At 56.6% G+C, this 27,574-nt stretch overlaps 1 protein-coding gene across 4 annotated transcripts in view; it reads left to right on the forward strand.

Annotated features, from left to right (window-relative positions):
• Positions 1-27,574, forward strand: part of NOL4L (nucleolar protein 4 like) — a 123,291-nt gene that overhangs the window by 71,914 nt on the left and 23,803 nt on the right. The window contains exons 1-2 of one of the 4 annotated variants that reach the window (XM_045832911.1): positions 14,614-14,812; positions 23,083-23,224. In XM_045832911.1, the coding sequence (XP_045688867.1) occupies positions 23,116-23,224 (109 nt within the window). In that variant the 5' untranslated portion in view covers positions 14,614-14,812; positions 23,083-23,115. Of the gene's footprint in view, positions 1-14,613; positions 14,813-18,439; positions 18,461-22,693; positions 22,805-23,082; positions 23,225-27,574 lie in introns of those variants that run through there. The other 3 variants (XM_045832913.1, XM_045832912.1, XM_045832909.1) reach the window with 3 other exon arrangements.

Raw genomic sequence — 27,574 nt, forward strand, 5'->3', positions numbered from 1 at the left:
TCTACTCTTGTTTACGGTGTGTGTGTGTTTTGTCATTTTTATTTTTATGTACTCAAATATATCCATTTTTTTCTTTAATGGCTTCTGCATTGAAGTCTTTAAAGGGCTAACTCTTCTCCACCTCCATGTTTTCTTCCAATAGTATCATAGTTTCTTCTTTTCTTAGTAGACTGTTTTTTAAAAGTTTTAGATTTACAGAAAAATCGAGAAGATACTACGGATCTCTTACATTACCCACTCACCCCATCCCCCCCATTATTAACATCTTACACTAGCAGGATACATTTGTTACGACTAATGAGCCCGCTGTTGCTACATCACTGTTGGCCGACGCCCACCGTTGGTTCCGACGTCCTCAGTCCCTGCCTGGCGTTCTCCTTCCGTCCCACAGTCCTGTCCAGGGCACAACACGCTTTTAGTCGCCAGGTCTCCTTCGGCTCCTCTCGGCTGTGACAATTTCTCAGCCTTTCTTTGTTTTTGATGACTCTGACAGTTGGGAAGCATACTGGTCAGGCATTTTGTAGAATTTTGGGATTTGTCTGATGTTGTTCCCAGTACGTAAAGTCGGGGTTGCGGGTTATTAGGAGGCAGACCACAGACACAGAGTGCATCTGTGCCACCTCCTGTCGAGGGTCCCTGCCGTTAACGTGGTTTGGGACCACGGTGGTGGCCTCGGGCATGCCAGGCTGCGGTGGTGTCTGCCAGGTTTCGTCCCCGTGAAGCTCGAGTTCCGCCCCGCTCCGTGATTGTTCTCTGGAAGGAGGTCACCTTCGGAGCCCACACCTGAGGATGGGGATTTACGCTTTCCTCCCTCGAGGGCGAAGTGTCCACATGCATTATTTGGAATTCTTGTGCATGGGAGATTTCTCTCTCCTTCCTCATTTATAAATTCACTCAACCGCTTTATGTGGTTATTTACTTTATGTTTGGGTTATAATTAGATACTCCATTTTATTGCTTAAATTGTTTTAGCTTTGGTCACTGGGACCTCTTTCAGTTGACTCCTGTGCTATTTTGACAACACCCTTCCTGACTTTTTCTTTACGTTTGTTTTTTGTAGGATTCCATTCCATTTTATTCTGTTTTAATATTTCTTTACTTTCTGGCACTACAGTATGCCCCAGGCTCATCATAAATATGTCCCGCCCCAGTCCCAGAATCAGCCACATCTCCTAGGAGCTCTGGTTCCATGAACTGGAGAGGCGTATGAAAACCCAAGATCTGGGTGTTAGGTGTGCTTATTGCCGCCGGGGCACCCTTTCTTTGAGACCCTCCCGGCTGACAGAGCCAAGTACGTACATGTTTTTATTTTTCATATTTAATCTATGATCCATTTGGACCTTGTCCTGGTGTGTTCTGAAGCGTGGACCCTGCTTCACCCTTTTCCATCAGCCTCCCCACTCAAGAATCTGTTTTCTTCCCTCCGATTTGAGTTACCACCTTTGTCATTTTCTAAGTTTCCATCTGGAACGGAATCTACCTCCATTCAGTCCATTGGTCTCTGTCTAGTCGTGTGCCAGCTCCACACCATTTTAAGTGTTAGGACTAATGTGGCTTAATGTTTAGTGGACATGGTTCCCCTTTGTTGTCCTTTTTGAAAGTTTCCTTGGCTTGGGGAAAAAAAAGAGTGATTTGGGAAAAATTGTTTAATGCCTCAAATTTTTTGCATGCCCTTCTTAGTGGGGTAAAAATACTGCAGCGGCACTGTTGACCCGACCGTGTAAATGAGAGGCTTTCACTGCCAGCCTTTCTGTTTGTGCAGAAACGGGGGGGACTGTGAGCCGGGCCCACCAGGAGCCCAGGGATGGAATCTGGGGGCTATAAACATTGACAGCCCAGTGTCCCCATCCTCCTAAAGACAGTGTCACCCAAAATAGGGCATTTCTGAACTTGAGAGACAATGTTTTCTTAGCAATCTCTATTTGGAGGAGATGAGAGAGGAGTGTAAACCCATTGTCAACGTCTTTGTTTTGGGGGCGTTATTTTAGTCATCAATATATATCGTCGAGAATCTCCAGGTGCTTTCTGGAAACTTGCTGCAGCTTCCAAACACTCAGAGAAAACGAGCACCGCCCGGGCAGCCTGGGTTCAGGGAGGTCTGGTCTCTTCCTTCTCCCTGCTTCCCTGAAGCTGTGGGACAAAAGCAGAAAACAGCTGACATCCAGGAGTAGAGACCCGCAAGCCTAAACCATTTGTCGTCCCCGTCAGCTCCTAAGGACGCAGTCCCCTTCCGGGCTGCCGGAACACCCCCCCCACCCCCCCACCCCCTGCCGCAGCAAGGATGCAGATGTGGCCTTTCAACTTCGTTATCCAGGAAAAAAAGCACGCAGCGCCCACAATTTACTGACGCAGGCAGCAGAGCTGCCGGTGCCATGAGCAGGATCCTGCATGCAGGGCTGGCCTGGGATGCTTCATCCATGTCAAGGGAGAAGCCAGGGACAAGGTCAGGCGCTGGTACCCGGGCCCCGTCAACGGGAGGCGGCCCCTCTCCTCGGAGCCCTCGCTGTGAACGCCTGGCGAGGCGCCCTGGGCATCAGACTCCCTGCTCTGTCTCCGAGGATGAGGGAGACCCAACAGGAAGGGCGGCGTCTCTCCTCTCCTGGCTGAGCCAGGAAAGGGTGGCTTGAAATGTCCAGATGGTCACTGAACCTACTGCTGACCTCGTGACCCCCCAAATTCTGGGCCCTGGCCTGACTGAGACCCAGACAAGCCTTGGTGTCTTGTGGCTAAGGTCTGTTGGATTTTTGTTGGTGTTTTTAATAACTAATCTCCTGTCTCCAATTTTCAGAATGTCTCCTCCATCTAGAGCAAGTGGGATGTTTTGGGCAGAGCACTTCTTCTTGGTGCTCCCTCTTTGTCACTTGTTTTTGAGGACAAGACCCTTGGTGGTTTTGTAGAGACTTAAGGCTCTGAAGTACAGGCTGCTTGGCCTCTGGCGGCTACGCGTGCATGTCGGTTGTGGCTTTTACACAGGTTCTCGGCCCACCCTGACTCTCGCCAGTCTGATGGCCCCTTCTCATGTGGGGCCCAGATGGTTCCCAGCACCCCAGCCAGGAGCTGCTGTGGGAGACCCTGCCCCGCTCGGTGGGTGGGTGGGTGGGTGGGCTGCGGCTCTGTAACCAGACCTGGAGGATCCAGGAGGGTTTCCGAGGCTTCAGCAGCTGATGTCTAGAGATCAATTAGAGATAATGGCTTTGGGTAGGCTGGGAGAAGCCAGCCAGGATTGTTCCTGGTTGTGATTGTGTTTACCTCGTTAATGGGCCTTAGGCGGGCAGGCGGCTCCCCCACCTCCACTCAGCAGGAGACAGAGGCTCCTGCTCACTGTCCACCAGACCCTTGCCCTGCCTGTGACCCAGTGTTTGCATGGCTTTTAAAAACGGTCCTCCTCCTTTCATTCAGAAATCACTTAAGTTCCTACTGTGTCCTGGACACCATGCTAAGCACTGAGGATTCAACAGCAAAGGAGACAGATAAGAGGCCTGCTGTCAGGGAGCTTGCAGGCTGTAGAGATGATAAACAAGTCAATGGGGGAAAAATACACAAAAGTGAGGAGTTTAAGGCGGAGAATGAAAACAGGGTCAGTGGATGGATTGTGCCTGTGGGTGAGGAGGTCTCTCGACAGAGGTGGCACCAAGCCCAGACCTGAATGATAAGAAGTGGCAGCCCCTGTGGCGATGAAGGGGAAAGGGCTCTCTGGGTGGAGCAGACAGTGAGTGCAAAGGCCCTGGGACAGGAACAACAAGCAGACTCGGGCAGAGGGAGTGAGGGGGTGGCAAGCCTGGGCTAATCTTGACAGCGCTCTCAGGGCCTGCCAGCTGGGTACCGAGGTCGTATGTGCAATGTGAAGCCTTATGGGGCATCTTCCTCTGACAAGCGAGAGCAGATGTGTAACCGGGGGTGATGGTGAGTGGAGTCAAGCAACGAAGAGGGCACCCAGTGACTCTGGCTCGTTCTAGGGGCGGCCCTGCCCCTGACCAGGTGTCTGATCTTTGTTTCTCCTGCTGCAGCTTTCCTGTGAGTGGGGCAGCAGGCTTGGGCCCGATTCCAGTGGGTTTCAGAGTTGGCTTTTTGACAGAAGAACCCCTTTCTTCAAGGAAACTATTCAAGGAGGAAGTCCAGTGTATCCAGGGTCAGCCACAGGCAGGCGCGTCACAGGCAGCCCTGAGAAAGGGGACCAGAGCTCCTCCCACCCGCTCCTCCTACCCCCAGGCAGCCCCTCCCCACCTTTGGGCAGTGCCCCATCACAGGGCCTGGGTAGCCCTGTGCTTCAGGCCGGGTACAGAAGACAGCTAGAGACAGGCTCAGCCCAGCATGGCCTCAAGCAGCCAGACCTCAGGCTGGGTACTGCTTTCTCTCTGGCAGCTTTCTCCCCTGCAGAAATGAGTGACAGACTCCATGCCTTGCTAGGCCCATGGTCATTTTAAGGCTTAGATGTGTGGAATGGCTTCAAGTACCTCAAGCACAAAGAGGACTGAAACAGAAGAAACTCTCTAACGGGAACACTGCTGCAGCTCAGGAAGTGCCCAGGAACACCTGCGCAGCAGCCTTGGCGTCTGTGCTCCTGGAGGGTCCGTAGGTAATGGAAGTGAGTGTCTGGCTTCCCAAAGAACCACAGTACACTCAACAGGGGCCCAGACACAGCCCCCTTCTCAGTCTCTTCAAGAAGCTGACACTCTAGAGAAAAGGCCTCTTGGAAGTGGGGTTTCTTGCTGTCCAGTTCATCCACAAACGGAAGGACTGTGAATCAGTCAGAGATGCTTTCGAGTAAAAAGTGCAAAAACCCAGCTGACTGCATAGCAAAACATGAAGTTTTTTTACTCCTAAATCAAAAATGGGGGAGCCATTGTTAGTGCTGATGCCGGCAATGTTGGGTTTGGGTCTCTGTGATATTGTTGACCTTCTCCTCATGGTTGCAAGGTGGCTGCTGTTGCACCACCCATTTTGTCCACATTCAAGGGGAGAGGAAGATGGGAAGGGGTGGTATAAGCTTAGTCCAGCAAAGCCAAAGCTTTCCCAGAAAGTTGCCAATAGACTTTTGTTGACATCTCATTGACCAGAACAGGATCACATGGCCATCCCCAGCTGCAAGGGAGGTTGGGCAAGAAAGAACTGCATTTCCCAGCTCTTTCTAGTTGAGAAAGGAAAGGGAGAAATGTGGAGTCTCGGTGTCAGGTAAGTTAGTTCACAGTACCTGCCACAGCCCAGGCTCCATGAACTTGGTTTGACAATGCCCTTGGGTGTTAAGTTGCCAAGTGCCATAGCACTCACAACAGGTGCCCACACATACACGGCAGGAAAAAGGCTAGTAAAAGAGAGAAGAAGAGAGGAAGTGGGAAGGAAGGGGAAGGAGAGAAGGGGAGGCAAGGTGATGGTTGAGGGGCTTCTGTGTGTCAGGTCCCCCAGGGAACGGGGGATGAGGCTCAGTTTCAGGGAACCTGAGGAACTTGACCAAAGTCATAGAGGTACTGAGAGGAAGAGCCCACCCCCTCCAACACCAAAGCTGTTATTTCTCAAGGGAAGGGGAGGGAGAAGAGAAAGGGGAAAGTGCCAGCCAGGGCAAGGACTGGCCCTGGCCCGCAGCTGAGCACGCTGTCAGCTTCATGGGGACGGGCCCAGGTCACTCATCTCACCACCCCAGTCCCTGCACCTGAGTCAGGCCCCGGCATATAGTAGGGGCTCAACAAATGTTTGTGGACTGATGTCTGTATTATTAATTACTTCTTTTCCACACTGTCTCCATCATTAATGATCATGAAGTTGTGGACAGGTTCTCTGTGCTGGGCACCAGTCCAGCCCTCTGCAGGCATCACTGCATTTAAGCCTCAGAAACAAGTCCCTGCTGTTGTCTCCTATTTTATTTTATTTTTTACTTTAGAGAGGGGAAGGGAGGAAGAGAGGGAGAGAAACATCATGTGTGGTTGCCTCTCACGTGCCCCTTGTTGGGGACCTGGCCTGCAAGCCAGGCATGTGCCCTCCCTGGGAATTGAACTGGTGACCCTTTGGTTCACAGGCTAGCACTCAATCCACTGAGCACGCAATCCATCGAGCCACACCAGCAGGGGCCTCTTGTCCCCTATTTTAGAAACCAGAAAACCAAAGCCTGGAGTGGTTAAGTCACCTGCCTGCCTGAGGTCGCACCAAGGAAAGGCCTGAATGCAAACAAAACACACCCCGAGTCACCTGCTCCCTCCTCTGTTCCCCCACCCTCCATGCAGACCACCAATCTCCAGACTCCAGCCCCCAGCAGCTCTGGCTCTGGAAACCTCAGCCATCACCCACCCACCCACCAGCCACCTGTGGGCTCTGTCATCGCGGGATTTCAGCCGAAACTGGGAAGTGCTGTCTGTCCCTTCCCCTTGGTAGCCCCCTCTCGTTTCCCAGCATGTCTTTCTCAGTGCGGCAGATGAAGTTAGCACTTTACAGCCTGTGTAGGGGCCCTCTCCTGCCCCAGTCACCTGCTGTAGAGCCAGCTAGGGCTTCCCGCAGACACCCCAGTGGCAGCCTCCCTCAGCGGCTGCACGGAGAAGCCTTGGGCTCCGGCCAGAGGTCGAACGCCTCCAGCAGCCCCAGCCCACTCCCAGTCCCCAGCCTGAGGGAGACTGCTGGCTGCGCTGAGGGCCTGGGCTGGCTCTGGTGGCTTCCTTGTTCTGCTCTGCTGCAGGCCAGTGGGGTGCAGCGGCACACAGTCCAGCCCAGGGACCCGCCTCAGCAGGGCTCACCGTGCGCTGGGGGACCAGCACACCCTTGTTCAGACCTTGGCTTGGCCACCAGCTCCCAGTGCTGTGACCGTGGGCACGTCCCCTGCGTGCTGTATCCTCACTACTGGGTGACTGGGTGAGTCATTTAGTCTCCCTCGAAGAGCCCCTACTCTGTGGGTGTAAAATGGCAATTAAGATTGACCTTGTTATTTGGCTGATGAAATAAGGTAACATGTACTTCCACCCAGCACGGTGCTGGCGCAGTAATTGATTATGCCGAGCTCTGAGCTGCTGGGCCATGGGAAGCAGGCTTGGCTTTTTGCTTTTGTTTCTCAAACCTTTACTGAAGTATAACATACACACAGAAGAAAGCACATACCCTTAAGTGGACAGCTCAGTGAATTCTTTCAGACTGAATCCACCTCCTATGACCAATTCTCAGATCAAGAAGTAGAATGGCCCTGGCCAGTGTGGCTCACAGGTGGGAGCGACACCCTGTGAATCATAAATTGAAAGGTTGAGGGTTCGATTCCCAGTCAGGGCACATGGCTGGGTTGTAGGTTCAGTCCCCAGTTGGGGCGCATATGACAGGCAACCGATGGATATTTCTCTCACATTGGTGTTTCTCTTCCTCTCTTTCTCCCTCGCTTCCCCACTCTCTAAAATCTATGAGCAGGCCCTCCGGTGAGGATTTTAAAAAAGGCAATAGAACACTGTCAGCACCCCCAAGGCCCTCCGTGCCCCTTCTAGTCAGCACCCCTCAGCCAGGGCTGTCCTGGCCTCTAGTAGCATACATTGGTTTGTCCACTCCAGAACTCATGTGAAGGAGTCGTGTGGCGTGAGCGCTTCTGCCCACAAGCGCACGTTCGTGCGAGCCCTCTGCGCTGAGGTGCGCAGAGCCGGCTCGTGCTGTCCTGCTGCTGAGCGGTGTTCCAGGTGCCAGTGCACCATGACGCCCACTCCCTGTTGGTGGATTCCTGGGGCTGCTGCAAACAGCACTGCTATGACCAACCTGCGGTGCTCGCTCCCGGTGGGCGCACATCTAGGAGGGCAAGTGCCCGTTTGTAGCTGGCCTTGGGGTTTGGCTGAGCCTCTCGAGAGGTGCTGGGAAGGAAGGGAGAGGGGAGAGGTAGGAGGGCACTTTGTGGGAGTTACGAAGCAGGGCCCATGCTGAGATGGGTGTGATTAATTCCAGCTCTGCCGCAGACCTCAGGGCTGTGCTGGGCAGTGGGCGAGACAGGCTCCTGAGTCATGCCGCAGTGAGTTCCTACTACGTGTGGGATGCCGCAAGGGGCTCTGCTGTCGGAGAGCCTGTCCCAGCCCCTGACAGCTCACCTTCAATTGGGGAAATGAGGTGTGACACAGAAAACAGGAAGTGACACAGGGCATTAAGTGACAGAAGCCTGAGAGAGGAGGCCCGTCCCCAGAGCTGGCTTGCTGGTCTGTGAGACTGACCTCACGAGTTCGGGGGCCTAGGTTAGGCGGGGTTGGAGGGTGTCTTCGCCCACCACCCAAAGCCTCGTCCCCCTGGTGAAAGCCTATGTGTTTGTCAGTGCCTGACCGAGGCGTCACATCTTCAGTGGAGCCCTCAGCATCCCCCGCGCCCTTCTCACACGCTGGCACTTCCTTCCCAGCAGGCCCCACAACTGCCAAGTACGAACCAAATTTGCATCCTTCGACCAGAAACGGTGTGGCCATTTGTCTAATCTCTTTCCCACTGGCCTGCGGGCTCCCTGTGGGCAGAACTGTGTCCGTATTATTCATTGCTTCATTCAGACTCATGGTGCCTGGCATGTGGTAGTGGGTTCACACACATTTGTGGAATGATCATGTGCCTGCAAGCACGCGTGATCAAAGGCATGGAGAGGGCACACGTAGGTGGCCGAGGGGCCGAAGATGGTGAGTCTGTCTGAAGCACAGTCCACAGTTTGGGGCAGGAGCTTCACAGCCAGCAGAGCTGTGGAAGGCCTTGAACACCGGGCCAGAGAACTACACCTTGATTCTGCCAGCAGCTGGGAGCTGTGGAAGGTTTTGGATTAGGGGATTGACATGAACAGAGATGATCCGATGACATTGTAAAGCAACATATTCCTGAAAAAACTGATGAAACTAATTTGACCTTCGTTGTAGCTGTTAGGAAAGTGTATTTCAACAAGTCAGACTCTTTTCCTTATATCCATCATGGGAAATTATCTGAACAGAGAAGGAATGAGGAAACAGTACTGGACTGTGTCTCCTAGACTTCAGAAAAGGTGTCAAACTGCCCAGGAGGGTGCAGCCCCCGGTGCAGAGATCAGCGGATGCGAGGAACAAATGGGTGGGCTGCGCCACAGCCCGCCCAGCTCGAGCGTTTTGTGAGACCGTCGGTGCTTCCAGCCAGGCTCCTCTTTCTCCCTGGACACCTGTCCCACTCGCCACCTGTCACGCTCCTCCTGCCTTTTCTCGGTTCAGAGTACATGTCCCTCCTCCAGGAACCTCCCCCTTGCCCGGCCCCTCAGGTGGAAACACCCCGCCTTTCTCCGTAACTGTGTTCACCTGGAGCGCCTCTCTACCGCGGCGTGGGTCCGACTGTTTATCATGCTGGGGCGGGAGAGTTCAGGGGAGCAGATATTACGATATATTCTAGTGCTGTTCTCCTGGGACAGGAACAGATCAATAAAATAGAATAGACAATCCCCAAAATAATGGGGAATTCATGTACTATAAAGATGGCACTTCCAATCAGTGGGCAAAGACGAGTTATTTAAAAGATGGTATTGGGACAACTTGGGTAGCCATTAAAAAATAAGCTAGATCTGCACCTCACTACTTATATGCAGATAAATTACAGACGGAATAAAGATTTAACTGTAATGAAGCTATAAATGCTCTAGAAGAAAATATGGGCGAATCACTTTTATAATCTTAAAGTGGGAAAAAGCAAACTTTGTTTTTACCAGAAGCCCTAAAGCCCTAAAGGAAAAAAAAACACTAATGGGATGATATAAAATTTCCATACGGCAAAAAAAATATATACCTTCATAAACAAAATAAAAAGACCACAAAAAGAAAACATATTTGTAAAATATATGACAAAAGATTAATTTCATTTCTAAAGACTCCTTACAAAAACTTTAAAAAGAGAACTGCCAACCAAATGGAGAGTATCCAAATGGAGACATGGACAAAGAATATAAACAGATTGTTAGAGAGAGGGAGGGAGGAAGGAAAAGAGAGAGAGAGAGAAAGATAAGTGACCAGTCGACACGATACACATAAACACAGGCTCACACCCCCAGACGAAGAGGGCAAAGGAAAATAAGCGATGCTAGTTTTTCACCTTTCCGACTGGCCAAGATGAAAGAGATGGCTGATACTCATCACTGACAAGTGTGCAGTGAAATGAGAACCGCCAGGCGCGGCTGGTGGCTGAGGGAACTGGTGCAGCGTTTGCAGAGAGAGACAGGACCATCACTGTGAAAATTTAGAGTCCTGGCGGCGATAAAAGTTCCCATTCGCCAAGTACTTCTTCTGGGGAAAGATCAAGCGGTGCTTCGTGACCCAGCTTCTGAAGTCATACACCCTCGTTTTCCGACGAACCCGTGGGTTTCACGGCCCATTCTCCAGGGCGGGGATCTAGGGTGTGGCACCAGGATGTGAGGGTCATCGGGACAGTCTTGGAGGCTGGCTACTACAGTTTCTAATTTCAAAGGGGACACTTTGGTGTCAAATACTACATTAAACACACCACCTTATTACCCACTTTGTAGATAAGGAAACTGAAGCTCATGGAGGTTCAAGTAGGGTGCGCAAGGTCACTTGCCTGGTGTCGGAGCCAGAATTTGAACCGATCCCATTTGGGGAGACTCTCGCTCTGGACTCTTGGCTGGCCCTCCTGACTGTTCTCCCCGCCGCCGCTCTTGCTTCCTTACACGCTCTTCTCCTCTGATCTGAAAACACAGTCTGTATTCCATCATTCGCCCACTGTTAGAATGAAATCTACCCCCTCACGGTGGTGTACAAGGCTCCGTGCGCCTCCTCACCCTCACCTCCCCCCGCGCCACCCCTTGCCCACGGCCATGGATCACTGTCCTGTCCCTCAAACATGCCAAGCCCCCTCCCACCACAGAGCCTTTGCGCTGGCTGTTCTCTCCGCTGGAAAGACTGTGCCCCAGGTCTTCACCCAGCTGTTGACTTCTGCCATCCCAGCGTCAGGGCATATGGTGGCCTTCCCCGACCACTCAGCCCAGAGCTCACCCTTGTCTCCCCACTCAGCCTGCCTCCACTTTATCCCTCACTCCCCCACCCTCTGCCTCTCCTTGACACGGTCTCCACCTCAATCCCTATGTCCGAGATCCAACCAGGCTTCCAACTCGGCATGTGGCTGCTGTTCCTCTTTCGTCTCGTGATTTAGAACAGTCAAATTAGTAACAGTGGATCTTCTGAGAGTTCAGGACAGATCCAGGTTATGATCAGATCTAGGTTAAGCATTTGGGGGAGAACAGGATGTAAGTGGTGCTGTATCCTCATATTGCATCCCTTCAGGACGGGGGCACGTTGTGTCAGGCGGCCCTACTGTGCTGAGTTGGATCAGTTGGTTGGGGCCTGTCTGGTGGGTCTCTCCATTGTGCAGACACATGTTCCCTCCTGTCGTTAATGAGTCATTTGTAGGGATGAATGGGTTTTTTTTTAATGCTTTGAGATGCTTAAATAGCATCTGCTCTGGCCGTACTAAGATCCTGTTATTCCCAATAATAACCCCCTGGTTCCACCCTGGCTGGCGTGGCTCAGTGGATTGAACCAGCCTGTGGACCAAAAGGTTGCTGGTCCGGTTCCCACTCAGGACACATGCCTGGGTTGCAGGCCGGGTCCCCAGGTGGGGCCTGTGAAAGGCAGCCAATCGATGTTCCTCTCCCACATGGATGTTTCTCACCCCCTCTTTTTCCCTTCTTTCCCCTGTCTCTGAAAATAAATAAATAAAATGTAAAAAAAAAATAATAACCCCCTGGTTCCCATGGCTAGGTCCCCACTTGTGGACAGGCCCCTTTCACATAGGAAGCTACAAGGAGGGGCTGCTGCTTAAGAAGCACCATGGAGCAAGTGCCCCACCAGCTGTGCATTTACCAAAGCGCCCACTGTTGCAGAACCTGGAGGAGACATGGAGGCAGCACTGCCCCCTTAAGCGGACAGTGACAGCCTTCTCTGCCATGATCCTCCACCAGACTGGGACACAACATTGGGAGAATTAGTGGTCAGAAAACTAGGTCATGCAATTCCTTGTTAAGACCTGTGCTGTGGCCACTTTAAGGATGGAGGGAGTTGTCTAGAGGCACAAGGACGCCGAAAGCAGCCTACACAAGGTTACTCAAGGAGCGGCAGCTCCTGCAGGAGATTTCTGCAGGCTTCAGCACACATAAAACTTGCCTAATTCCCGGCACTGCTAAACAAGCCAGGTTATTCCAGGGCTCCCAACTGCTTCTGTGGGTAGAGCGGGGCTGGGGCTGTTTTATCTTGAGGATGGTATTTGAGTTCACATTTCATGCTCAGAGAAAATCACTGCTCTGCCCTCTTGGGCAGTACTCTCTCTCTCTCTCTTTTATTAGTCAGAGAAGAACTGGGTTATTTGGGCTCAATTCCACCTTTGAACCTCAGGTGGACTTGGCATTGTATTTCAAGCCCAGACGCCCACCACCACTGCGAAATAGTGACTCAGGCCAGGAGAAGTCGAAGGTCTCTAGGAATGTGGTGGGAAGAGATAGGCAATCCTAGACCTGAATTTCTCATTTTTGGAGTGAGAAAGGAGTTTCTGTGTTTGAAACGCCCACACTTCCCTGGATGAACTTAAGAGTGGTGGCCACTAGTTCTAAAAATCATTATTGGGCACCAACACATGTGGCGTTTCAGGTGGCAAAGCCTCCAAACCGTCTCCCGCCACGGAGGATGCAAAGTAAAGACGTAACAGAAAGCCGGGAAGAGAGCATTGGTTTGCAAACGCACTTGATTGCAGGGATAAAAGGTGCTAACGAGTAACATATGAGTCGTATATTGACACGAAATTCTTCAGCACGTGTCGAGGGAAGTCTGAGTGCCTCAATTCGATGTGTTGTCTGTCATCTCATTTTTCTAATGGGAGAGTATCCTCAGCTCTGAACCTGTGCTGTTGTACTTCCAACTCTCACCTGTAGAGGGAGACTTGTTTACCTCGGATTGTTCACAATGCAAAGCTTTCAGTGGAAGAAAGAAAAAAGGCATTTTACAAAAAAAAAAAAGTTGGAAGGTTAAAGGCAGTTTCAAAATTGCAAACAATTGCAGTGGCTGTCTCGTTTTCTCTTCTTTGTTGGTTCCACTGTGAATGAGTTGTAGCGTAAAGTCAGTAGAAATTGCTCTTCCTCTTTGGATTCGACCCGAGGAACCAGGAGGTGAGATCGTTATCGGGTTTTGTTTTGGTGTTTGGCCATTTTCTCACAGAATTCCACGAGAGCCGCTCCCCAGCCCTGTTAAAGCACAAGATTTTTCTGAAGACTGACCCGATTAACGGAGGGTGTGCATTTGGGGAGGGGGGCACCTGCCCTTGACCCATCTTCCCTGTCGGCTCTAATTCTGCTGTTTCGGGAAGAGCGTGTTCTGTTTCAGACTGAATTTGAGGTTAGTTTGGAGATCCAGCCCCCCACCCCCATACCCGCTTTTACCCCGCGACGCCCCGTGCCGCCTTATCTAGCACCCCAAGCTGACGAGGGGTGTCTGTGCGGAGGACGGCGTCTCTGATCCGCGTGGGTCATCCCCCTCCTGCGAGGCTGTGTCTCCGTGTACAGCGCGCGCCCAGGTCTGGGATAGAGCTGCATCCTTGGTATTATCCTATTACTTTACAACTGTCGCTAGCGCTCAGTAAGGAGCCCGCACGGTGTGGTCTAGAGGAGCACAATGACCGGTGGGAGGGAGCAGGGACCGAGCCAGTGGCAAGCTCTCGGGATCGCTGAAATGTTTGGGTGGGACAGGTGAGCCCAGCCTGGACTATTAGGCGCCCGCCTGGAGGAAGGAGGGGTGCAGGGGTGGGTGTAAAATAAGTGGTGGGAAAGAGACAAAGGAAGAGTGAAGAGGCGAGGTGGTGCGGAATAGAGGGAGGGGGAGGGGAGTGGGCAGCCAGCTGAAGAGCCTGAGCTTGAACTTGACCAAGAAAAGGGGGCCCTGAGGTGTGATGGGGGGCCCGGCAACGAGCCAGCCACGTGCCTGGCTTTTCCAGACCTGGGTCTCGCTCCCACGGCCCAGGGGCCCAGCACCCCCGGCCCAGCAGCCCCGCCCCGCGAGGACCCGCATCCGCCGGGAACTGGGAGACGCGCGGGGGTCGAGGGCTGCCCGAAGGCCCCGGGGCGCCGAGAGTTCCTAAAGGTGCCTGAGTCACTTTCTTTGGGCCAAGTCTTCTCTCCTGGCCTGAACACTGAGAGCCGGCTGTGTGCCCTCCAACCCCCAGCCGAGACTCGAAGACGGCGGCCTCCGGGAGCAAAGGGAGGGCACAGACCCCACCGCCTCCTTTCTCTGGCCCAGCCCCTGGCTAGGATCTTCCTTGAAGCGCTTCCCCCTTAAGAGCGCTCTCCCCCAGAAGCGCACGGCGGTGCGTCCAGTGCGCCCTCCTCACCCCCGCCCCTACCTGGCCCAGCACCCCATCCTTCCTCCTCCTTTCCCCCCGCCCGCCTCTCCCTCCTTTCTCCTCTCCGTGGGTGCCTCCTTTTCCTCTCCCCCTCCCCCCGTGCCCACTCCTCCGTCTCGCCCGCCCTCCACCTCCTCTTCCTGCTGCTCCTCCTACTCCCCTAGCGTGCGCCCTCCCGGCGCTCCCCTCCCCCGGCCCCCGCCCCGTGCCGGGTCCCGCCCCCCTCCCCCGCCTCCCCGTGCCCGGTGCCCCCCTCCCCCTTCCTCCCTCTCGGCCGCGGCGCCGCCGCTGCCGCCGCCGCTTGCCTGGGCCCTCCTCCTGGCCACCCCCGCCCCCGGGCCGGGCAGTGACGCGCCGCGGCGGTGCCAGCCCCTCTCCCCGGGCGGCCGCGGCGGCAGCAGCAGCAGCAGCAGCAGCTGGAGCTGTGGGGCTGTCACCGCCGCTCACTCGCGGAGCCCGACCGCCCGTCTCCGCCTCGCCTCCCGCCCAGGTACGGAGTCCGGCCCAGATCCCGGGGATCGGGCAGTTTCTGGGCCCCTGGCCGCCGCCCCCCTCCTCCCACGGCTGCCGCCGGCCGTTGAGCTGCGGTTAAGGGGGCGGGGGGCTGGGGGGGTTCCGGGGAGGGGGACGTGGGGGAGCTTCCTGCGCCAAGGCTGAGGAGGGGGGCGTAGGGAAGCGGCTGCGCCCTGGGCGGAGTGGGTTGGGCGGGGGGGCGGAGGAGTGTGACCGAGTGGTGGGGGCCGCGAAGGCTGCACTCTGGGTGTTGTGAGGTGCCCGAGAGGTGTGCCTAGCCCGGAGTGCCGGGGGTCGCCGGGCGCACTCCACTCCTGGGCCGCGCGCGCCGCGGGTCCTGGGGGGCGGTGATTGTGCGCGCCGCGCCGCGGTATTGTGCCGCGGCCACACCGTTTGCAGCGAGCTGGGCACCGCGTCCCGGGGAGGAAGGCGTTCTCGGGCGCTGGGGTGGGGGCCCGGCTCGGGTTGCCGACACCGCGGCCGCGAGAAGGGAAGTGGACTGTGTTTAGGGATGTGAGGACGGGAAGCGTTGAGTGGCAGGGAGGGGCTGCCTGCCTGGGCGCAGGGAGTTGAGACGAGGTTTGCAGAGTTGAGCCCACTTTGGCAGGCCCGGGTCCTTGCTCGGAACTAGCGGGCCCGGTGTCCCTCTCAGGTGTACGGTGGGAGCGGAAGCCGGGGGCGTCGGCGGCCCTCGGTGAAGGGGCAGTTTCTTCGTGAAGGGGCACTGGGGCGGGAGCAGCTGTCCGGAGCGAGGGCGCGCGCCCGGGTGAAGTTCGATTTACACGGCCGCTCGCCGCTCTTCGCCTAGTCCCCTGGCCCAAGCACTTCGCCGTGGGGCGGCTCGGGGAGTGCCATTCCCATTTTTATTCCAGCTGCTGGGGTGCAGAATTGACCCCCCCCCCCCAAGCCCGCTGCTCCCACCTGGAGCTCCGTTTGCCCGAGTCTGGTCGCCCCTGCCGGGCGGCGCTTCCTGAGGGAAGTTCTCATTAAGCCTCGCTAATTAGCATTATTCCTGGAGAAAGGTTAAGGTTAGACCGTCCTTTTCCTTCTCGGGAGGCCCACTCCCCTCCTCCCCATTCCCTTCTCCCTCCTTCCTCCCCAAGAACACAAAAGCACAAAAAGAAAGTGTGAAGAGGCGCAGATCAATGGAGAAGCCACAAACCCATTAATTCAAATGGAATCTTCCCCCCCTCTCTAAAACATTGATTTTTCTTTCTGTCTGCTCTGAGGGGAGATTAATAACCTCCTGATTTCACCTGAAATGGTGTTTGGACTCTGTGATTTCCTCCTCTTTCTGAGAAGGATTGTGGCTTGAAATAGATTCTCCCTTGAGATAAAGCCCTACTTATCCCAGAATCAGCTGGAAACCCCAGCCAGGGCCCCACCAGGTGGGGCTTGTGACAGGGAGACTGGGCGGGGGGCTCTCACAACTCGGGGAGAGTCATCTGTGGATGGAACCAGGGGCCCTGTCTGCCCCCTGCTTCTGGGTTGTGGGTTGGTGTGGGGGGGGGGGAGGCCTCTTTATGGCCAGGCCCCAGGGGTAGTTTAACCCCCAGGTAGTAAATTACCCCTTCATTGGAAAACCATTAGGGCCTAAATGTGTCCTTGAATAATACCAAGCTCCTGTCTAATCCCAGCTCCAGCTGGGCTTGTTTTATAGACTAAGGCTTTAAGACAGCACCACCTCCCACACCCACTGCATCAAGGCTGGGTGATGTCCCATTCAGCACCTTCCTGCTTCTGAAGCTGGGCGCTGGGCACCCCAGGGCCTTTCCCCTAGCCAAGAAGGCTGACTTTGGGGAACTTGCCCTGCGCGGGCCACCCTGGGGCCATGTGGTGCCGGGTTGCCCCCGAGTTGCTCAAGAACTTTTTTTGTCTGGTCTGGGCCCTTTTCTTGGAAAGAAACTCCTGCAGGGCATTGTGTCGCAGTGGTTCCTCTCCAGCCCTCCTTTTTGGCTGGAAGAACCCTGTCTGCTAAAGCCCATCTCTCCAGCCCCCTTTTAAAGAGACCCCTGTTCATGGCAGAGCCTGGGGTATCAATGAGGCCCTCGTGGTGAGGAGTGCTGGGAAAACAGCCAGTTGCCTTTGCCTAGGAAACAAAAGCCTGTTTTACACTCGATACACTACTAGGAAGGTGTTGCTAATGCTCACTCCCAGCATCCAGCGTCCATGACAGCAAGGACAACAGAGCATTCCCATGTATCTGTGAATGTGTTTCTGGCAGACCCTGTGTGTTTAAGAAAGAGACAGAGAGTACCTAAAATGTGGCAGGTGATTGGCTATGTCTCAGCCCTCCCCACCCCACATTTCCCAGAAGAGCTGTGCTTGTAAGCAGAGGAGCTGTGTTAGCAGGAAGGAGTAGAATTGTACAGGGTGTGTCCCTAAGAGGCTGGCCTTCTACCCCGGTGGCCAGATGGGCTTGGGATATAGCATGAAGCAGCAGCCTCGGGACCCCACAGCAGCCAGGAGCAGTGGGTGACTCAGACCACCCTAGGGTTTCACTTGTGTAGTCCCTTCACGACAGGGATTTGAGCCCTGGCTACTTTAGATTCCGGAAGGGGGGCAGGTGGGCTTCGTCTTCCATTAATAAGCTGTCTGATGAACCGAAGTAGTTAAGTTGGGGTCAAATATGGTTCAGTACCTTCTTGGCATGCCCAGGGGCTGTGTGTGTAATGCCTGCTGACATGAAGACAAGGGGAGGAATTGCCTTGCACTCGAGAGTGCCCAGGGCCTGGAAGGGCCTGCAGGTGTTCCCGAAGGGGGTGCTCCCTTTCTACATCCCCCGGCCTGCCTGCTGGGACGGAGCTGGTGCTGGAGCAACTGCCCGGCCTGGTGGTCTTGTGGCAGGAGCTTCAGCCTCTCATCAAACAGACCCAGAGGCTGGACAGAGAGGGGGCCTGTTTCCTGCCCCGCCCAGAAGCACCCCCTGCACATCCCTCCCGGCCTCCCCTCCTCTGAAACACACACCCAAGGCTCCTGGTCAGGGCTTGTGGCTTACAGTTGCATGAAATTCTCAGCAAATTCTCCCCCTTTTCTTTCTCAAAGCCAGTGGTAGAGATAGAGTTACAGCTCTGGGAAAAGGCCTGGAAAATGTTGTGTGAGGCACGCCCCAGGATCCCTGTCCTGGAGGATGCAAATGGCTCAACTTCAGAGGCACCAGGAACCCAGTTCCCGAGAAATTGACCCCAGTTGTAAAATAATCAGGTTACTGATAGCACCTGCCCATGGTTACATGCCATGGATACAGGCGCGCTTCCACCATTTCCCCTCTGCTCTCCCGCTTTCTCCTCCTCCTGGGCCGGGCAGTGGTTGGTGCTAGCTTGCTTGCAGAGGAGGAAGGGCCTCCGAACCTGGGTGGAGAGAAACTGAAGCTGCCCATGAATTTTGGACCGCAGATAAGAGCAGGGCAGGCTCCTCTCCTTCTGCCCAGGCCGGGGTGTGTCCCGGGGGCTGGCTGGCTGCTGCCTGCCTGTCCCCTCCCATTCTGGAGTTCCCTTTTCAGGAGGGCAGTTGGCTCTGTCACTCTGTGGACCCAAATGGCTCAGGCCCTTTGGTGCCGAATAAATGGTGGACTTGACCGACAACGTGGGCAAGGCTGCAAGCTTCAGGGTGTCGGGGGGCAGAGGTAAGAGGAGTCAGGGGCAGCTAGCTAGCCAGTCACATGGGGTCTGGAGAGAGGGGGCCCAGAAGTAATGGATGGTACACACATTTTCAAATGAAAGTTTCACCAAAGTTTGTTAACAGAAAGAGAAATTAGCACACCAAATTCCCATGAAATTCCAGGAGAGGAAAGCAAGAAGTCCCTGACTCATGACTTATGACCTCTGGGCAAGCGTGGGGAGCACCCTAGGTGTACACACAGGCCTGCAGCCCTGCCACTTCCAAACCCGCACCACCCGCCTCCGACAGGTCCCTCTGGACTTGGGTGTATTTTGCCCCTCTATACAGTGGTTGGTGGCTCTGAACTGTGTGTGCTGGTAATTGCCTGTGTAATTAGCTTGCTTCTGGAGCCTTGGCTAGTGTAAGCGGGTGAAGTCACTGCCTGCCCTCTGCAGCGGGGGTTCTGCTCTAGCCGATGAGTTGCAAAGGGGCCTTGGGAAGGCTGCCCTCCTAGGTCAGCCTTGAAAGCAGAGGTGTGGAAACTAAGTCTGATTGGAACTGACTCTTAATGGACTTGATTGCTCACTTAAAAGAAGTTGCTGTAACAATAGTGTCAAAATCTTAGAACAGCCACTTACGAAATAGGGACTCTGTGTGGCAAAACCTTGGGGTCCATGAGAAAACTTGCTCGGGAGGGTGAGATTGTCCATAGATGGCTGGGGGGTGGGGGGCGCTGGGCGCGGTCCACAGCCCCTTCTCTCTCTGCGCTTCTCTTTCCCTAGACGACAAGGTTCTGGGGGAAAGGAGCCCGCCTTAGTCATCCGCGTCCCTGGCACCACACCAGCACGTAGTATATGCTCAGTAAGTGTGTGTCGGCTCTGAATGAGACAGTGAGCCTGTGGGTGCGTGTGTGTAAATAGAGCTTTATTGTCCACGAGTTCCCTTTGGGCGTCATCCTGAGACATGTTGTGAAGGAATCTGGTTCTTCCAACTGAGGGGAGGAAGTGTGGAGAGGCGGCTCGTGGTGTGGTGGCGCTGAGATGTGGGCTCTGGGTGGACTGCCTGGCTTCGGATCCCAGCTCTGCCGCTGACCACGGAGCCCTTGGGCAGCTGGGGCAGGTGCCAGGTCTGGAGGTAGGCCTGGCATGGGTGCCTGCTTTTTGGAGGGAGGCTGTTGCCAGGAAATCTCGTAAGACCCTTGCCCCAAAACCCCTTGCGTGTGGGCACTGGCTGCCCTTCATCTTTAGGTGATTGCAATGTCAATGTAAAATTGAGCCCACCTCTTCCCAGTCTGAGCTGCCAGAGAACGGGGGTGGGGGGTGGGGGGGGAGGGGATCCCTTTGGTGCACAGTTAAGTGATCTGCTGTAGGAAGGAGACCTTGCAAGGCAGCTTGCTGCCTCTGTCCAGCCTGCCTGCCCGCTCGCCAGGGCCCAGGTTTCATATGATCTCTACTCACAAACTGTGAACAGTGGGACCGACTTCTTAATTTTCAAACTAATGGTACATTGTCATTAAACACCAGTATCATGCCAGGCAGTTCAGCCAATTCGGGGAGTCTCCCTGGCCTTGCGGGGGGTGCTCCAGGAGCATACAGCCTAGTCCCCGCTCTTGAAAGGGCTTAAGGTTTTCTGGAGAGAGACAGGGCAGAGACCCATGGTGTACTGACGTGCCACCACTGAGGGTGTGGGCCCGACTGACCGCCGGGGCTGATGGTCAGGCAGACAGACTGCGTAAGAAGAGGAACGGTGGCGATGGAGCTGGAGTCAGCCGAGAGGTGGCGTGTGTTTAGAATTTGGGTCATGGAGCACCACAGTAGGATGGGCGGTCCAGGTGTGAGGGACAGGCGAGCAGAGGCTTGGAGGCAGGAAGGAGTGTGTGTCTGGGCCTTCAGGGTTGTATGCACCCAGCTGTGCCACTTGTTAGCTCCTGACCTTGGGTGAGTGCCTTAACCCCGCGGAGCCTCAGTTTTCTCATCTGTAGAATGGGGCCGGCGGCCTGCAGGAAGGGTGAAATGAGAGGGCCCGAGGGAGGCATTTGGCACGTGATAAACTTTGGCTTTTGCTGTTACTGTTTTAAACTCGGCCGAGCAGGGCTAGAGTGCGGGAGCGCCTCCGGTGCTGCACCTACAAGTTCCGACTCTTTCCTGCTCCTCAGTGAGAAGGAACCCTGTGTGTTTACTGGAGCACTCTGCACGGCTGTCTCCAAGCCGGAGCTAGCCCTGCCCGAGGTTGTGTGTGCTTTGGGAGGGGACGCCCCTGTGGGGCCGCCCCTCAAATCCACCAGCTCGTGCTGGGGCCCGGAGCGCCCGCATGTAGACACAGTGGCCGTCCCCACTCCCTGAGGGCCTCTGCACGATGGACGCTCCCTGACCTTCGAGGGCCTCCTTGGCCACCTCACCAACAGTCCTGCAGGTTCCTTTCTCCTCCTATGAGGCTTGGTTTTGCTGTGTACCCTCATCCCACCAACATGGTGTGTGCTTCCTGCTAACTGTCCAGCTCCCCCACTGGGCAGGGAGCACCAGGAAGACCAGGACTTGTCCACCACTGATTGTCCCAGCACCTGGAAAGGAGCTGGCACGTAGTAGGTATCCAGTAAATACTGTTGAATGAATGGGTGGAGCATTCTGAGTAGGTGGTGCTTCCAGATGTTAATAGAATACCCAGTCTTCTAAAAAATAGTGGATGTCTCAGCAATGCCCAGAGCCAGGAGAGGACTTTCCTTCTTCTACCATGACTTCGGGTCATTCCCTGGCCACACTGTCCCTCGGGCAGCCAGGAAGGAGCATGGGCCCACGCGGGGAGGCCCCAGGTCCTGACTCCTGGCTCGCAGAGCCCGGATGGGCTGCACGGCCAAGGGTCCTTCTCCCCCACCTACCAGCCTCCTTCCTCCCGGGTTTTGTCCAGGGAGCATAGGGGAGAGTTCTGTGGTCCCTTTGGACCCTTTGTGCAGAGAGAGCTTTTTTTGTTTTTAAGAGTTTTAAAAATTTATTTTCAGAGAGAAGGGAAGAGAGGGAGAGAAACATTGAAGGTTGGTTGTCTCTCTTACTCGCCTTGGCGACCCTTAACTCTTCCATTTGTGGAACGATGCCCAACCACACCTGTCAGGGCCAGAGAAAGCTTTTGAATGTGCACATGTCCCTCCGGGCGTGAGAACACTGTCTGAGCGAACACGAGTGAGTGTGTTTTCACCCAAGGAGAAGTGTGGGTGGATGTGCTCGTGTATAAGGTGCCAGTGGGGGGAGGCAGGGTAAGTGCATGTGTATATGTGGGGGGGGGGGGATGGGAGACCACGTGGTCTCCCTCCCCTGAGACTCGGAGTGTGCTGTGTGGGGACCCATGAGCTGGGCAGAGCTGGTGACCTGGCCCGGCTCGAGTCCAGTGGCTTCAGACACAGAGGGCACGCACTGGTGCCGCACAGAAGCTGTAAATTCCAGGAAACTCCCTGCCAGCCCTGCGCGGTGGGGGAGGGAGCGGAGGCTAAACCACGCCGGTTCCCGAGCACTTGGACAGCAGATGTGTCTGCCTCAGGGACAGCAGCAGCAGAAAGTTCAAACTAAAGTGTGTTTGCTCACTATAAAAGAGATGTTTGTGAGGAGGCCCTGGAGGGAGGGGCTTCGGTGGAGGAGGGGGTGCTCTGCCAGAAGTCCCTACTGGGGGCCCACAGAGGCCATTGTATGCTGCTGGAGGGGACAGGGGAGGGGGCGAAGCCAGAGAGACCTGGGGTGTGGGAGCTGCTGGGTCATGGTTCTCGCATTTTACAGCCAGCTCCCAAACACAGTTGCCTGCTGCTCCTGAAAGAGGCCGGGCCAGAAGGAGGTGGGGTCCTTTCCCACTGGAAGGCTGGATTGAAGGGGCCCCGCCCTGGGGGTTCCCGGATGACTGGCCAAGGGCTCACTGAAGCCAGTGAGGGGAGAGGAGGCGGGCGTGGTCCTCTCCAGCAGGCCCTTCGGCTGTTTGGAAGGCCCTGGCGGCCCCCCAGGCCCTCCAGCCGAACCCCCTTTGCGGTCTGATCTGAACCCTCGCCTGCCCCACCCCCTTCCTTCTCTACACTTCTGGGGCTGGCCTTTTCAGCCCTGGAAGCTGCCCAAGAGCATATCTTTGAAGCACAGCAAAGGTTAGGAAGAAGGAAGACAGAAATGTCCTCTGGGCTGGGGGAGTGGGAGAAAGGAATTCCATGCATGCTCCATGGGAGTCAGGGCGGCAGGCCCGGCGTGGTGATTGGCTCAGCCTCGGAGGTGCCCGGCATGTCCTGCTGCCCACTTCTGGCTGCCTGGCCCTGCGCACAGCGAGCCCTCTTCCCCGGGCTGGGTAGGGAGCAGGGAGCCGTGGCCCTTGTTTACAGTGCCTGTTTCAACCTTGGCTCACAAGGGTAAGAGCCAGGCTCTGCCATCCGCCCCTACAGGATGCGAGCCCTCGTAATTGTCTTCAATTACAGAGTGCTGGCCCTCCGCTCTGGCTTCCGACAGGAACCAGAGCCCGAGCCACTGCCATGGGGGGCAGGGGAGCAACCCAGCCCCTCTGCAGGGTTTGGGGGCTCCCTGTGGTCTCCAGAGCACTTCCAAACGCCCGCAGGTCCTAGGCTTCCCCATAAGGGGGCTGTGGAGAGCCCATCCCTGCTGAACCCCCACCTTCTTTGTCCCTGATCAGGATGAAACTTCTGTGAGCAGTGAAGATTTTGATATGAACGACTCCACATGGATGTCAGCTGACCCACACCTGGCCTCCAGCCTGAGTCCCAGCCAGGACGAGAGGATGCGGAGCCCGCAGAACCTCCACAGCCAAGAGGACGGTGAGTGTTGCTTGGTGGCTGCTGGGGGAGAGGCTGCGCAAGACAGCTGGGGCCTGGGAGTCTGGGGTGGTGGAGTCTGGGCCAGGGCCTCTGGGGGGGGCCCAGGCTTATAGTCACCCCTCACCCAGTGCTCTCAGCATCTCTGTGGGCCCCACTTCCCCACTCCTGGTTCCAAGGAGACCAAGTCGTTCCTCCCAGAGATAAATGAATGGAGCTCTCAGGGCCTGGCAGCCCGACGGGCGTCATGTGGTCCGTTTGCCGTGATGCGGATTTCGGAGTTACCACGATCGGGTCTGGGGAGGGTAACAGTGTGCCTGACTCGGAACAGCTCCGCTGCCCCACAGAGAAAACAGGAGCTGGACTTCTGCAGTTCCGATGGGGGGCTGCAGGGACAGGGTCCCCCCCTTAACCCCCTACCCCATGCCTGTCTCCTGGTGATCAGGCAGGCAGTGCATCTCGAGTGTGCCCCCAGTGCTGTGGGATGAGGCACGGCCCAGGGTGAGGAGCTGTTGGACTCTCCCTACCCCAGCCCTCGCCGCCCTCCAGGGCCTGCCAGGCAGCCTGCTGCAGCCTCCCTGAGAGCGGAGACCCCCTTCTTGGGGTGGGAGAGCTGGGGTCAGAGGTCACACCCAGGAGCCTGCCTCAGAGCTCACCTGTGGAGGCCCTGGGGTGCTGGGCCCAGGTGCGGCTGCTGGCCTCAGGTGGCGCCTATGGCCAGACTGTCCTCCTGGCTAAGCTCTGCTCTGTTTTCCGGGGAGGAGGTGACTAAGGGTAGGGGATGAGCCACACCAGGCCTCGGGGAACTGGGGTGTAGAGCTGGCAATTAGGAGAGGTCGAAGGTTGGGGCCTGGAATGTGAGAGGGAGGTGCAGGGTTAAAAAGGGGTGTAATGTTAACTCTGAAACGGGCTAGCCTTAGAGAGTAAATACGGGCTAGGAGCCTTGCAGTTTGGGTCAAAGTTCATCTCCATGGCAGAACCTCGCACCTCTGCCTGAATCCGGCTTTGTCTGGGAGGAGCCCCAGCCCGGAGGCATCTGGGGTGGCTGGATCTCCAGGGGCTGGAAGTCCCAGAGGGTGGTTCTTCGAGAGTAGGGTGCAGAGCTACTGGGAAAGAAAAGGCTTTTGTGCCTCGCTGACAAAGGTCAGCACGACCCCCTCGTGCTTGGAGCCTCCCCGACCAGCACTGCCTTTCAGGGTTCCCACCAGGTGGGGGCCGGGTGGGGTGGCCGCGGCTGGGGCTCAGGGGCTGGGCAGCGCCCACAGCTGACCTCCCCCCTCAGCGGAGCTGACTGAGGGCCACACCCAAAGGCTGCACCACGGGCTCCTCCAGCACAGCTCAGCCAAAGGTGTCGATCCTACTTTCCCAAGAAGGATCTGGGACATTTTTGAGAAACCTCAGAGTAGTAGGACTGAATGGGGGCCATATTGCCCCAACTCATTCTCCAAAAAGTCTTGTGGTCTTGCTCCTCCCAGCCACCCTTTGGGGGCCTGACCTCTGCTGGAGACACTTCCTGGGGAAATTTGGTGATTTGGGGGACGGCCGCCAGGATCAGGTAGCAGAAGAGTGTGTTTCCGTGGGGGGTCACAGGACTTCCTCAGCACCATCGGCCCACTGCCCGGAGGCTGGCCGATTGTGAAGATGAAGCTGAGAGAGGCAGAGAGGCTGGTGCAGTCAGCAGGCCCTGCAGCGGGTCCCGCAGGAGCCTTGGGTGGGGGGTGCCCAGCCCGGGAGCGGCCATGAACATCGCCCGCACCGCGCCCCTGCCACTCAGGTCCCTCCGGGCTCTGGTGCTGGGGCCGAGGCAGGCTGGCCTGCTGACAGGACAAGGGTGTTTATCAGGGCGGGCAGCCAGAGCTGGAGACAGGGAGGATGGTGTTGACCACGATACCATCAATTTAATTATTTAATCAGAGGCTGTGTCTGGAGGCTGTGGGCTGATGTGCTGGCCAGAGGCCAGCCTCGACCCAGTGCAGGGGGTCTTGGGCCCTGAGAACGCCCAGCCTGCCGGCCTGGTCTCTGCTGCCCCTTCTGGCCCCAGATCTCTTGGTGACTGCCGTGTCTGACCAGAGCGGTGGCCTCCCAAACAGCTCTGGCCAGGCACAGACCCAGCCTGAAGCCCTTGTCCAGCCCTCCGGCCCCACAGCAGCAAGCAGCCAGCTTCCTTCTTGAAGGCACTCGCAGTGCGGACACAGGCTGAGAGCCCGCTCCCGTCGGCCAGGCAGTGGAAGGCGTCAGGGGCTGCAGGGTGCTCCCGAATCCCTTCTTGTTAAAGGAGGAGGACCAGGTGGGGACAGCCCAGGCAGGAGCCCCGGTTGGCTCTGCCCTCTGCACCCAGCCGCAGCCCTCCACAGCCTCTACTCCCCGCCCATGTGACTTCATCCGGAAGCTTCCCCAGCCCCACTGACCCCCCAGGACGGCTCACTGTGTGGTCTCTGACCCTTGGTCGTGCACAGGAGTGGCGGGTCGGAGAGATGATGCCTGAGATGTGGACCATGTCAGGATCGCTCTTCGCTGTCCCAGTGACTGTAGTGCACGCCCAGCACGTGAGGCGGGGCCTGCTGGACGCTTGTGGCTCCAGTGGGTAGAGGACAACAACTATTTAATGAGACCTGCTCCCGAGCACACCATTCAGGAGCGGGGTGGGTCTGCCCCTTGTCAGGACAAGTTGGACTTTTTGTTCCAGGGAGCACCCCAGATTTGAGCATCTGAGTATTTTCTCTTAGCTAGAAAGTGTGGGTACTCCCATGCCGTGCTGCTGGCCAGTGGTGCGGCCTCAAAGCAATTCCAGAAGCCAGGCAGTCGGCACGGGCCCACGTCTGTTGGGGGTGTGTTAGGGCCGCTGCTGCCCCCCTCCTTCCTTTTTCAAGCTGTAACAAAAGCAGCTGAAGGCAGGGCCCTGACAGGGCCGGGCCCAGGGCCGAGACTAGGCAGGAGTGATCAGCAGGCCAGCTCCCCCCACCCACCCACCCACCTCCAGCTGGCTTCCGAGGTTTACCGGCCAGTGGGAGTGTGCTTGCCGTGAAACAGGCTTATTTTCCTGCCCCCAAGCCCGCCGCTGCCTGCCAGGCGTCACTCCACAGGTCTCTTTGATAGTCCACTCGCAGCCCCCCTGGAATCACAGCCGCCTGGCGGGGGGCACCACTGGCAAGACACTTCCTCACTGGGGGCCATAGCTGCCATGAGTAAGCACATCACCCTTGTCTCATGTCCCGGGAGGTGACAGGGCCAGGGAGTGGATTTGGGCAATGTGGCCAGAGTCAGGAGGCACTGACGCTGCCCTCTTCCTCCTTGGCAGGCGCCAGAGCCATGTGTGAGGTTCTAGGGACCAGGTCTCAATGAATAGTTGTTCCTATACTGCCCAGGAATGGGCAGGGGAGCCTGGCAGCCAGAGGAGGCTCCCCACACACACTCGGAGCCTGGCCTTTGCAGGGGCCCAGAGGGACCCGCCCCGTGCTGCCCACACACAGCTGAGCCCGCTCTGGACCCACCCCTGAGCCTCCTGAGACTCCCCGGGCCTTTGAGTCCAGACAGCGCTCGGGTCTCGTCACAGGTGCCGGGAATAACGCCCTGGCCCAGGGGCTGCTCGCTCGGGCGGAGGGAGGATGCCTGGGGGAAGCCAGCCGTGGAGACCTTGTCCACAGACACTGCGGTCTGCCTTGGGACTGAACAGCACATCAGTCTGTGGTTCCACCGCCAGTGGGCCATCCGGTCCCCGCCTCCTCTTCAGACTCCAGAGCGGGCCCCTAACGCCCAGCACAGGGCCTGGCCCAGAGCAGGGGTGGGGGTGGGGGGTGTCTGATGAACGAATGAGTGAACGAATGAGAAAGTGAGTGGGGGCGGGCACCCAGGCAGGCGAGGCCAGGGCCCGGCTGCAGCAGGCAGCGCCGGGCGAGGGCCCACTCCCTCCGTTTCCCCTTGGTGCGCTTCCCCAGGCCTCCTGCTCTGCCCCTTCCTGAGCGGAAAATGTGAGGCCTGGCCTCCAGAAGGGGCGCCTGGGGGTGGGGAGCGGACATTACTCACCTCTCGGGCAGACAGGAAACCAGCACCAGGGAGAGCAGAGGGTCCTGCTTCCTTTTTCCTGCAGGGTCATCAGGAGTTGCTGGGCTGGGTGGGAGGCTCCCCACAAACGAGAGTTGGGGCCTCTCGTTTGAGTCCCTCAGATGAGACCCTCCCCCCAGGCTCAAGGCTCTGAGACCCACTGGGCCTCGGAGCGACCCTCTCCGGGGCCTTGGTGCCGGCACTGCCTGCCTGCTGAGGTGAGGCCTGACAGAGGCACCGAGGGTCCCGGCTTAAGCCTTTGGTTCGCTCGGGGCTCCCCACCAGCTATGCCCCGTGGGCGGCGAGCCCCTG

Source organism: Phyllostomus hastatus, unplaced genomic scaffold (genome assembly GCF_019186645.2).
Source record: "Phyllostomus hastatus isolate PE091 unplaced genomic scaffold, TTU_PhHast_1.1 phas_contig_17, whole genome shotgun sequence".
Lineage (NCBI taxonomy): Eukaryota > Metazoa > Chordata > Mammalia > Chiroptera > Phyllostomidae > Phyllostomus > Phyllostomus hastatus.